Below are 13,339 nucleotides of genomic sequence, written 5' to 3'. Positions count from 1 at the left end.
AATGCTAAATGAAGGCAGAGCTGTCCATGGAGCTTGAACAAAGAGTGCATAAAAATTGATCCCAGTCCTGTGATGGCAACCATGAAGCCAGTGAGTGGCTTGAATGCTCCTGAGCCATGGCCACCAGCTTCACCTTCGTGTGGCTAGCTCCGACTCATTCTTAGGCTTCATCTGATGCCACTTCCTCTGGGAAGCCTTTTTGACCTGCTTGGCCCCACAGAGCCCCCAGGCTGGGTTAAGTGGCTGAGGTGCATCTCCACAGGGCAGTACTGACCACCTTCCAGCTCTGCTCACAGCTCACGGCACCTGCGTCTGCAAGGGCACACCTCCCTGAGGAGGAACCCGTATCAGTCATGTGTGGTTCATCCGCTCCCCACCCTCATCTTGAGTAATGCCCAGTGTGTCCTGGGTGTGTGGCAGTTGTCAGTGAGTAAGTAATTGATCAGTCAAGGCCGTCACCAACGTTCCCTCTCCATCCCAGCCCCTAGGAGCCAAAGTACACGATAAGTCGATGTAAAAGCCTGAATTTTTAAGACACCAATCAGGTCGTTTTTTTAATGCAGCGCCACTTTATCCTCTGCCTCAGGAGGCCTTGCAGATGTCCCTGCATTCTCCGGAGAAGACGCACTGAGAGGTTGACCTCAGGGAGGAATGAGAGCCAGCAGGAACATGGGCTTATCATTAAGAAATAGTGTCCACAACCAAGAATGCTGGCCTGTGTGGCATTGAAAAAAATGGTGTATTCCTTCTAAAACTGGGTTTCAAACTGTTCCATGCCCTGGGTGGTGTGAGCTGAAGGTCTGCTCAGAACAGAGGCTGGTACTCACTGTGGAGTATTCCTGCCATGCAGCCTTTGCCTAGAAAGTTGCAGAGATGGCCATGAGGGTGCTGCCATGAGAATTTCTTACTGCATTTTCGTGCAGCCTCATTAGAAAGCTGGGTGAGGTGTTTGCAGAGGGTGTCCTGCTTCCAAGGGGGACCACAGCCACTTAGAATGACTTCCTGAATCCACTAACTTGAAAGCACTTAGAACCACTATTCTCCAGGTGCAATCCCTGTCTTTCTTTTCAGCCTGTATGTGTTAGAACACATCCTAAAAATGTCTGGAGAAAACAGACACTACAGGTATGTGGCAGAATACCTAACTACTCACAGACCCATGGGGCCATCAGCATGCAGGATTGCGTCTTCCTCCCTGCGCGTACTGAGTCCTGCATTTACTGGGTGTAGCCCAAGGGGTCCGCATCAGTCAGTTACAAAACCTCCCAACTTTCAAAAGCTTGCACTTTAAAATTATTCTAACTCACCTACGCATGAAGAAATGGCCTAAGTTGCAATGTTCTAAAAATATTTTAATATTAAATATGATCCTGATTCATTTTCCTTTCCACAAGTATTCTCCGTTAATAAGAATGCGACGAGTAAACAGGATTGAAGGACTTTGTAGCCTGACATAGTATTTGCAGAAAAAGAGATTAGAGGCTGGGCACAGTGGCTCGCACCGGTGATCCCAACGCTTTGGGAGGCCAAGGCAGGAGGGTCACCTGAGGCCAGGAGTTCAAGACCAGCCTGTGAAGCAGAGTGAGGCCTCACCTCTATAGAAAATAGAAGATTAGGCCGGGCACAGCGGCTCACACCTGTAATGCCAGCACTTTGGGAGGCCGAGGTGGGTAGATCACGAGGTCAGGAGATTGAGACCATCCTGGCTGACACGGTGAAACCCTGTCTCTACTAAAAATACACAAAATTAGCCAGGCGTGGTGGCGGGCACCTGTAGTCCCAGCTACTCAGGAGGCTGAGGCAGGAGAATGGCGTAAACCCGGGAGGCGGAGGTTGCAGTGAGCCAAGATCATGCCACTGTACTCCAGCTTGAGCGACACAGCGAGACTCTGTCTCAAAAAAATATAAATAAATAATAAAAGATTAGTCAGGCCATGGTGGCAGCATCTGCGGTCCCAGCTATTCAGGAGGCTGAAGTGGGAGGACTGCTTGAACCCAGGAGTTTGAGGCTGCAGTGAGCTCTGATTGTACCACGGCACTCCAGCCTGCAAGATGCTGTCTCCCCAAAAAAAAGCTGGGGGGTAACTAGAAAAGAACAAACACTCTGAAAGTTTATTAGGACCAGACTATGATGTCACTAGGCAGTAGGAAGTTTTCAGCTCCCCTATAATATAAGGGACCCCGTCCATTGACCTATAGGTCATTATGAGGGGCATGACTGTAACTTGTTTTTCTCCCCCTGCAGATGACTTCGTGATTTTTCTCTTTGCCTTTGGTTTTCATGGGCATTATTATGATGTACCAAGTTGCAGCTTTTTCTGTGATTATTATTCTTGGAGTTTTTTGTTTGTTTTGTTTTGTTTTGTGTTTTCGTTTGTTTTTTTCAGACAAAATCTCACTCCGTCACTCAGGCTGGAGTGCGGTGGCATGATCTCCACTCATGGCAAACTCCGCCTCCTGGGTTCAAGCGATTCTCCTGCCTCACCCTCCCTAGTAACTGGAACTGCAAGCATGTGCCACCATGCCCAGCTAAATTTTGTATTTTTAGTAGAGACGGGGTTTCACCATGTTGGCCAGGCTGGTCTCAAACTCCTGACCTCAAGTGATCTGCCCACCTCAGCCTCCCAAAGTGCTGGGATTGCAGTCATGAGCCTCTGCACCTGTCCATTCTTGGAGTTTATGGACCTTCTTGAGTCTCTGGTTTGATGTCCGTCTGAGGGTTTGGAGCATCACTGGCCATCATCTCTTCAAGGGCTGCCTCTGCCCCATTCTCTCTTCTTCTAGAACCCCAATTACACACATATCTGATCTTGTCATCATATCTTGTCTATCTTGCTCATTTCTTTCCGTATGTTGCTTTTCCTTTTCTTCTCAAGCTTCATGCTGGCAATGCTCTTTTGGTGTATCTTTTAGAGAGGATCTGTGCTTGCTTCTAGTAGACAGCTGGAGGCATTAGCAATCTAGGATAAGCTTCATCTACTTTCTGGGGTATGAGAAATTCTGAGTTCAGGCTCAGTCTTTGAGCACGCATGAGTCCGTCTGGTTTATCTTTACGTCTTGAGCAAAACTCTTTGTGTAAGAATAACCAACCCACGCTGTAGGAGGTTTAATGCGGCCCCCTTCTTGATGGCCTCTGTGTCCAGTGTCTGCCTCCTTGGTCCCCTGAGTCGGATGTTCTAATTCGCTTCTCATCTTTCCCTGATGGAAACTGCAGGTACCTGAGACGTGGGGCTCTTCTCTCTGTTTTCTTTCTCTCCCACATCTTGATACAGATTTTTTACTGGCTTGTTATCTCTCCATTTAAATCTCTCCAGATTTAAATAAATCTTCAGGCAGATTTATTTAAATTCTGTCCATTTTTTCCAGTCATTTTCAGTGTATTCTATAATACCCTAACACCATGGTTTATTTTTCACCCCTCTTTATTTTTTTCAGAAAAGTGTCCAGTTGTTTCAATATGTAATTCTTACTTAGTTTGGGCTACTAATACATGAGCATGAAAAAAAAGAAAATTTAGGAAACCTTTTTTAAAACTTCATTTCAGGAAATTCTGTAATTTTCTGAAAACATGATAAAGAGGAAACATTTATTCGAATACTCTGTTGTTGAAGAAAGCACTATAAAGCTCAGTCAGGATAGTTGAGCCTTTTTCTGTAACAGTTACAAGCTGTGAAAACGTGAGCCAAGCGCTTGCATAACAGACAGATACGGGATCAGGTTAAAAGAAATACTGAATTAAATTTATTTCAACAAACATATTCAGCTGAAAATCAAAGAGCTCCTCAAATATCGCTGTGAACACACTGATCAACAGATGGAAACTTCAGCTTTTGTACTGGTCTTGAAAATGTGTCGTGCTCACCAGCAAAATTTGGGATATACAGTTTTTGCCAAATCTGAAATTTACCCGTAACTTCAGAGTTGTCTTCGAACGGAAAGATAGAGATTTTCGCAAGATATGTGGAGAACAGATGATTTAATATGCTTCTTTAATTTTGTGATGTCTGTCTTTCTCTTCCTTTTTTCTGTGGTACATTTGGACAGTGATATATTCTGACTTTATTTCAAAATACTTTGGCTAACATTGGAAGAAAAAGAGAAGGATGCAAAATGAATAATGATGAGACATTTCAGTTAAGATATGTGAATTCTCTTTTTTTCAAAAATCAATTTTCAAAATATTGCTTTACTTTCTTATGGATGATCATGACAAATTATAAATTTTTTTAGAAGTCCACCTGTCACAGTGTTTGTTAATACATATACTCAGGTTTCTCTTTAAGAGTCCGTTTGTGAACTCCAGGCTTTAGTTAAGCAGACTGAAGCCTGGGATCCAATTATTGCCAATTCAGTCTGTAAATACCATCTACTAGAGGTACAGAAAAGATAGATGAAACATTAAAAGGAAGAATTACCATCTGTCTTTTATTTGTAATTTAATTTGACCTTAAATTCCAGAGAAAAAATTCTGTTTCTTTTTTCCCCACTGACTTTTGTTACAGGCATCTTTAGAGACAATTCGCCTGTGCTTCCTAGCCAGTTACAATCCCTAGTCTCTCAGTCCAAAATGCTGGGCCAGAACGTGCTCACTCCCAGGGCCAAAGCAGAGCTTAACTGTATACTCTTTTTGCTGTGACATCACTTTTTACACGTGCTCCTGACATATGAAACATGTCTCATTACAGAAAACAGATTTCTTCAGAAATTCATTGCCTTAAATCTTTTTGCAGAAAGAGTTTTTAACTACCTTCATCCTTTTCAATTGCCTTTAAGACCTCCAGCAAAAATTTAAAACTGTGCTCAACGGTGAAAGCCCCGATTACAGAATCATGAACAGAGAAGGCACCAAAGTAGGAGAAAAAGAAAAGAAAGAAGTAACTTGTATTTATCGAGTGCGTACTTTGGGTCAGATAATGTGTTTCATAGTTGATGTGAATTTGATTGCCGGTAAAAATACACGTAGTAAACATTTTTTTCCTTATAACGGATCTATTGAGATACAATTCACATACGATACAATTCACCCATTTGAAAGGCAGATTCAATGGTGTTTAGTATATTTGCAGAGTTGTGCAACCATGACCAAAACCGATTTTAGAATATTTTTATCACCCCAAAAAGAAGCCCCGTATCCACTAGCACTCTCTTCCCCTTTCTCCCAACCCTAGACAACCACTAACCTTTCTGTTTCTTTGGATTTGTCTCTTCAGTCTCTTCCACTTCGTATCAGCAGAATCATTTGTGTGGTCCTGCATGTCTGATCTTTCACTTAGCATGACGTTTTCAAGGTTCATCCATGTTGTGGCGTGAGTCAGTACTTCATTCCGTGTTATTGCTGAAGAAATATACTGCACTTGCTTTATCCGTTCATCAGCTTATGCACATTTGGCTTGTTTCCCCTTTGGGCTACTAGCTACAAGTCTGCTGTGAACATTCAGTTATAAGTTTTAGTGTATATATATGTTGTCATTTCTTTTAGGAAATTAACTCATACACTTAGGAGTAGAATTCCTGGGTCATATAGGGTAACATCCTTTTGAGGAACTGTCAGACTATTTTCTAAAGTGGTGGCCTGATAATATTCCTACCAGAAGTATAGGAGGGTTCCAATTATTTCCCCATATCCTCACAAACACTAGTTATTTTCTGTCTTTTTTATTGTGGCCATCCTAGAGGGTATGGTATGGTATCTCACTGTGGTCTTGACATGCATTTCCCTAATGACTAATGATGCTGACCATCTTTTCTTGTGCTTTTTTGGCTGTTTGTCTATCTTTGGAAAAAATATCTATTCAAAGCCTCTTCCCAATTAAACAAATTCAGTTATTTGTCTTTTTTGTAAGCATTCTTTTCTTCGAGACAGGGTCTTAGTCTGTCACCCAGGCTGGAGTGTAGTGGCACAATCTTGGCTCACTACAGCCTCAATCTCCTGGGCTCAAGCGATCCTCGTATCTCAGCCTCCTAATTTCCTGGGACTACAGGCGTGTGTCACCATGCTCAGCTAATTTTTGTTTTTGTTTTTGTTTTTTTTGGTAAAGATGGAGTCTCACTATGTTGCCCAGGCTGGTCTTGAACTCCTGGGTTCAAGCAATCCTCCTGCCGTGGCCTCCCAAAATGCTGAGATTGCAGGCATGAGCCACCCACCCAGCCACATTCTTTATGTATTTTGGATATAAGTTCCTTATCAGATACATGATTTGCAAATATTTTCTCCCATTCTGTAGGTTGTCTTGATGGTACGCTTTGGAGCATAACTGTTTTTAATTTTTATGAAGTGTAATTTAATTTTTTGCCACTGAAGGTATTCTTGCCTTGATTTTACACACAAGGAAAGAGAGGATAGTAACCTTCTCAAAAACAAGTATCCCAAATAACGGTGAGGCTGGATTGTTCAAACAAACATCCCTGTTCTTTGCTGCACTGTTATATGGTTCAATGCTGGTTTTTCTGTGGAGGGTTAGAAAGGACTCATTGCCTGGTTGAGACAATATTTGAAACACTTTTTTTTAAAACCCCAATCCCATTTTTCTTCTTTCTCTTTTCTATTTCATATATTTCCTTTTCTTAATGGATTTTTTCAACATATAATAAGGTGACTAGTAATGGGAGTAAGAATTAGAAAGACTATTTTTAATTTTAGGCTGCATCTAGATAATAAATGAATCATATAGCATGATAATGGGCCCAGAAAGCCTCTAAGTGAGAGCTCACAAAGCTTTCCAGGCTGCTGTGGGAGTGCCCCACCATGGCGGCCTTGCTGGGAAGAGGAACATGTGATAAGTGAACTCTGCTGCAGTTGCTAAAATACCAGCTTATTAGTTCACAGATGCATTTGAGTGGCTCTTAGCACTCCACAAAGCTGGCGTGACCCTCTGTGTCCGCATTTTTAATGAGTTCTTCAAAAACATTAATGCCTAGAGAATAATATAAATTCAGGCTGGATTAGAGATCCAGAGCCGTGTTTTTGGCATAACGGTAACTGCATATGGGGAGAAAGGACTGGGATCAGCATCTTCACTAGGTAGTTTTGCCAAGGAATCCCTGCATTGGAACAATGCACTTGTGCCCAGGGACTGTGCCTCTATCTGTTGGCTCAGCGTCGGCCTGGGGACCTGACCACATCTGCATTGGCACACAGACATTAGGGCTTCAGTACATTTCAGTTGTAAATTCAACTGTTTCGTTTTAAAGGGGATGTCTTCCTTATAAAGGGGAAGTAATGAGCAGCTGACTCATTGCTTCTCAACTTTAAAGTATTAGCCACTAGCTGTGATCACTTGGGAGTTTTCTACATAGATACAGCATATTTCATGGCATTCCATCCTGCCAGTGTAACGACTTTGTCTACCGGAGCTACAAAAATACTTTTATGGACTCTTTAAGATGCACATCAAATGGGAACAGCCTTTGCCTAGCAGAATAGATCTACTACGTCAGGTAATTATCAGGTTGACTAACCTTCTGAGGTCGCTGTCTCATGGTATCTTGAACGGCTCTGCTGGGTCCGTAACCTTGAAAGCTCTCCTTCCTCCCTGCCTGAAGGAGTCCTATTCAACCATGAGTGTCTCATACACTAGAGGTGCCTACACCGTGAAACCTCTCCTAAATCACTAAGTCATGTGCCCTAGAATATTTTTATACCTCCAGGATAGTGCATGCCACAGCTTTATGGAGGCCAGTTCTGAATGAATCTGTCTGACGTGGGTCAGGAGCTATTAACAGTTGGGAGGGTGAACTGTGCTTTTATTCATCTTCGCTGTTTGCCCCACTCAGTTTCCACTTCAGAGACTAGGATATGTGGGGCATATGCTGAATACCTAAACATTTTGCTAATTGGAAATGACATTTTCCATTTTTTTTTTTTTTTGAAATGGAGTCTCACTCTGTCGCCAAGCTGGAGTGCAGTAGCTCTATCTCGGCTCACTGCAACTTCCACCTCCCAGGTTCAAGCAATCTCTTGCCTCAGCTTCCTGAGTAGCTGGGATTACAGGCATATACCACCACACCCGGCTAATTTTTATATTATTAGTAGAGACGGGATTTTACCATGTTGGCCAGGATGGTCTCGATCTCCTGACTTTGCGATCCACCCACCTCGGCCTCCCAAAGGCATTTTACTTTTAACAAATAGAATGTATTTGCTAAACAAATACAAAAGAAAATGGTATATTTTCTTAATTCCAAATTCTGTGTCAATGAGTATCTTGGTGAATTTCCAGAGATGAATGTGTTTTTGAAATCAGTTTCAGATTCTCTTCCTCAAGGTCCCTAATGATCTTCCAGGTGTTTGTTTGACTGTACAGTCATGGCATTGCATGGGTGTCAATATTGGTTTCTACTGCCCACAGTTTCCCTGAAGATGTACTTTGGAAAATATTTAAGAAAGTTGACTTGGCAAATGGAAAGTTGGAGGATATAGTAAATTGCATTATCATTCAAAAATATTTGCTGCTCTTCTCTGGGGGAGGATTAAACGTTCCTATTCTCCTGACATAACAGTTGGCAATGAGACTTGCTGTGGCCACAGAAATATGACGGGAAGTGTGTACAGCCCTTCTACCACAGAGGCCAACAGTGTTGCAAACAGAGGGAGCTAATGGGATATATTTTTTATAAGAAAAATTTTCGTTACAAACTACAGAGATTTGGGGGCTATTTGTTACTGTAGCATAAGCCAACATGTCCTGACTGATGCAGAGACTGTTCCATGTATGGCAGATTATAGTAAGATATACTTGAAGCAAAGAGAAGCAAATAAGTGCTAAGAAAGGTCTGAGGTTGCCATGAAATTGCAAATTAAGAGCCAGTATTGAAGTTACTTCAGTAAAGATATTGCAGTTGCCATGGGATTTCAAGCTACAATTCAATAACGATGTTGAGCATTTTGTGTATTAAGCTCAACTAAAGATTCACATAGAGAAACTAAATACTCCTATTTTCATTCATTCAGCATTCAGAAGTATTTATTCAGAACCTGTGATGGTTTTGACATTTACCTAGGCATTGTAGTATATAAAAAAAATTACCTCACAAATTCTGCCCTGGGGACTGTACGACTTACTAAGGAAGATCTTACCTTGGTAAATGTTTATAATTATAATAATATGAATAATGAGAAAAAAATTCAAGAGGGTGATTACTTACATTTGGAAGGAGGAAAAAGAAAGGATTCATGGAAGATGGGGCTTTGACCGAGACCTTGAGGTATGGATAAGGAAAGACACGTCTTCAAAACCGGGATGTGAGTCAGCAGAGGCAGGAAATAGAGACGAATATTTTGAGGCAGTGAGAACCTCTTTGACTAAAAAAATGTGATGCCTAAAGCAGAAACATGGTGGAAAATAAAACTGAAGTTAAATTGGGGAAAGATGGGGAAACTAAAATTCCTGGATGCGTGTTTTGATGTTTGTGAGAAGTAATGAGCCGTAGAAGGCTTTGAGTGTGGCATGACAGTGAGCATCGTTTCCTGAATGTGCCCAAGTTGCACAAGGCCCAGAACTGGGAGGGCGAAGCCCGCGAGGAGGCTCTGGCCCCCGCGCGTGGTGCCTCAGGCCCATGATCCACATTTACAAGAAACAGAGTCTAAAAACAACAGAACTGTGTGAAATGTATTATGAAGGGAAGCCTCATTCTACTGATGGTGTTGGAGAAACTGGTTTGCTGTTTGTGGAACCAAAATCCATGTACGTTTTCACCTCATGTCAAACGCTGAAATAATTGCCACCCCTCAAAATAGATTTGCAGGTAAATCTGTATTGTGAACTTACCCAAGGCTAAACGCAAGTTTTAACAATCACAAGGGAAAAAGTGAAATGGATAGATGTAATTGCATACAAAAAGTTAGGGATCTGTATGTCCTGCACTCAAAGCTGTGACAAGCTTTACAAACTGACAACTGGGAAAATGCTTGCAGAGAATACAAGCAAGGATTAGCATATAAAGTGTTTCAGTGAAAAGGTAAAAACCATCAGAGGAAAGAGAAATGAGAGAAATAAATGAGTAATCAGATAATTTATAAGATTAAATACAGAGAACAAACAAACATTTAGGAAGTATTCAATTTTTTAAAAAGTCATTGAAAGGACAAGGTTTTCCCAAGGGATTTAGCAAAACCTATTTGTAAGAGATAATGTATGATATTGTCATATTTGCAAGGTGCGCTAGGCACTTTTATTAATCTGCTGATAGTGGTAGCGGCATAGCTTGGTGTGATACATTTACAAAGTAATTTGACAATATTTATCAAAAGCTTTAAACCTTGGCCTACCAATCCCTCCTTTGGCATATTCATCCTCAAGAAATAAGTCTCAATGTAGAAAAATGGCTCTGCACAAATATATTCTTGAGTACTATTTATAGTTTTATAAAAATTGAAAACACCTAAATCTACAGCATTCAGGAATTTGTATTTATAGAGTCCTTGTGTCGATATTTGGTGGATCATTAGGAAGAACCGAAAATTGTGTTTACAAATAATTTGTAGCAACTCTAAAAAATTTTATGCTATGATGACATGGGATATATGCATTTGATCAGAGCTGTGTATGAGAAATTCTACACAGACACACGCAAAGACTGGAGGAAATTTCCGAGACTGTCAGCCTTGAAGAGCTGGGTATGTTTGGTGATTTCTTTTCTCTTTTATATAATCCTGGCTGCAAATGTGGTTGATGCTAAAGGTAGGAGGCCTGGAGATAAAATCGTTCATCTCCTGCATAATGGTAATAGTCATACGAGTGAATCAGACTGCCAAAGAGAAGAATCTAGGGACAGACACAGAAAGGGACGTGGAATAAAGTCTGAAGAATGCATATATTTAGGGGCAGGAGGAGAATAGGAGCCTGCCAGGCTTGGAGTAGGAGGAGATCAGGAAAGGTGAGGCCTCTTGGAGTTTAGGGTGTGGGCAGCTTCAGAAAGAAGGCACCTGCCAGTGTCGGGGAGCAATCGGAGGAGCTGATTAGAGAGGGTCATTCGGTTCTCACTGGCGGGCTCTCAGGCAGCTCCATCAGAATCCAGAAAACAAGGAGCGGGAGGATTGGAACTGAGAAAGTGGCCTGTTGAAACAAACAGGGGGAAACAAAGGCCACACTTGCCTTGCTCTAAGAAAAACAAAATAGGCCAGGTGCAGTGGCTCGTGCCTGTAATCCCAGAACTTTGAGAGGCTGAGGCGGGCGGATCACAAGGTCAGGAGTTCAAGACCAGCCTGGCCAATATGGTGAAACCCTGTCTCTACTAAAAATACCAAAAACAAACAAACAAACAAACAAACTAGCTGGGCATGGTGGCAGGCACCTGTAGTCCCAGCTACTTGGGAGGCTGAGGCAGGAGACTCACTTGAACCAGGGAGGTGGAGGTTGTAGTGAGCTGAGATCATGCCACTGCAGTCCAGCCAGGGCGACAGAGCGAGACTCCATCTCAAAAAAACAAAAAGAAAGAAAAACAAAATAAGAGAGAAAAGGCAAATATAGTGCTGAATGTGGCAGGATATTTTCTCACTCTGTCCTGGTGGTGGTGGTAGGATTCCAAAGTGTGTTGAGTGGAATGTTCACATCCGAGAATTAATACTGGGACTCGTGGACAAGAAAGCAGACAGGTGCTCCTTCGAGCTCCCGTTAATGCCTCTTCTGTGGCGGAAGCAGAAGCCCTCGGTGTGCCCCACTGCTTTCTCCGGGACTGGACTTGCTTCTCTGCCTCTCTTGTTGTTAGGGTGCCCCTGAGCTAGCCCAGTCACTCTAGGGACCATGCCTCCAACATCTGTGTTCAGGGCTGAACTCCAGGTGGGCCGAAAGGACAACTGGTCAAAGCCTTTCTTGCCCAGTAAAGCCTTGAGCCACATCTCCCCTGTCTACAAGGAAGAGGGGGATAGTCATCCATTAAAGAATAAACAAGGTATTTGGCATTGTGGATTCTAAGCTAAAAACTTCTAAGTTTTTCCAGGTTCTCAACTGAGTGTGTAGCCTCAGAAGAGCATCCTCCTCACTGTCTTACAAATGGACCGAAAAGCACCCCCCTCCTGATTCTTCTGTAAATACCGCTAGCAGACAGAAGCAAGCTGCTTGGTGGTGGACCACCCCTTCATTCACAGACTTTTCCGTTGCATGTTGTTGACCTGTGGAAGTCAAAGCAAACTCTTTAGTCTGCCGTGTTGTCTCTCTGGTGTAATGTCCTTGTCTGTTTCCCAGGTGCCTATCCTCGACTGTCCCTGAGCTTTCGGTTGAAGAGGAACATCGGATACTTCATTCTTCAGACGTACATGCCCTCTATACTGATAACGATTTTGTCCTGGGTATCCTTCTGGATCAATTATGATGCATCTGCTGCTAGAGTCGCCCTCGGTATGTGCTATTTTTAAGTGATATTTAAATGTAAAGTAACCGTATCATTACAGTATTCAGATAGTTCAAAGGCTGTAGTTCAACTACCATTTTTTGACATCATGACACAAGCGTTGCCCGTGTAGTCACTTTTTATCTTGAAACACTAATTTCACGCACGATTCCCTTGATGTGTTAATTTAATTATAAGGCTCAAATGTGAATTTTCATGCCCATGAAAGGGAAAATATGCTTGCAGAATATTTGCATGATAAAACTAGTTTTGACACTAATTTTAAAGCAAGGATTAACATCTCCCGTTCAAAATTATTCCATGGCCCAAAAAGAAGGCTTGATTAATTGTGCATTCTTCTTTTATAAGTCAGAAAAATAGTCAAATATTACAGCATAGAACTGGAATTACACAATGTAATGAGCACTAAAATGTAGAATTCAATTCTGAATGATTCCCAAAGGCTCTAGTGATCTTTTCTGACCATTGGTTATTTGACAACTGGATTATTAGCTGATGTACAGTATGTATTATAGGTTCCAATATTATTTTTAGCATTTTGGTTATTAAGGGAAGGCTTATATTTTCAGAAACATTATTCTCTACTCAGTTGATTAATATGAAACTGCACAGACAAAATAATTATTTAAATACATTTACATAAGTACAGAGCTGTTGTGCAATCTTCTGTCCATCCCTTTGGGTAGGTTTGGATTTATTTCCTGAAAGTGAAAGTCAATAGTACTTATAAAAATTGATGGAAAAGAATTATCAACGCATTATCTGGCAAAGTGCCTTACAAAAAAACATGAGAATTCAGGGCTCCAGTTACCCCTTCTTTCCTGTTGTTTTATTTTTTTTGAGACAGGGTCTCACTCTGTCACCCAAGCTGGCGTGCGGTGGCACAATTATGATTATGGCTCACTGCAGCCTCAACCTCCTGAACTCAAGTGATCCTCTCAACTCTACCTCCTGGATATGGGGGACAACAGACACACACCACCACACTTGG

At 41.9% G+C, this 13,339-nt stretch overlaps 1 protein-coding gene across 1 annotated transcript in view; it reads left to right on the top strand.

The window, feature by feature from the left end:
- The window catches only part of GABRB3 (gamma-aminobutyric acid type A receptor subunit beta3), a 231,086-nt gene that overhangs the window by 194,808 nt on the left and 22,939 nt on the right, over positions 1–13,339 (top strand). The window contains exon 7 of the mRNA XM_033190802.1: positions 12,183–12,335. Within this exon, the coding sequence (XP_033046693.1) occupies positions 12,183–12,335 (153 nt within the window). The remainder of the gene's footprint in view (positions 1–12,182; positions 12,336–13,339) is intronic.

This window comes from Trachypithecus francoisi, unplaced genomic scaffold (genome assembly GCF_009764315.1).
Source record: "Trachypithecus francoisi isolate TF-2019V2 unplaced genomic scaffold, Tfra_2.0 Lachesis_group3, whole genome shotgun sequence".
Classification (NCBI taxonomy): Eukaryota; Metazoa; Chordata; class Mammalia; order Primates; family Cercopithecidae; genus Trachypithecus; species Trachypithecus francoisi.
This window is presented reverse-complemented; position numbering and strand designations above follow the sequence as displayed.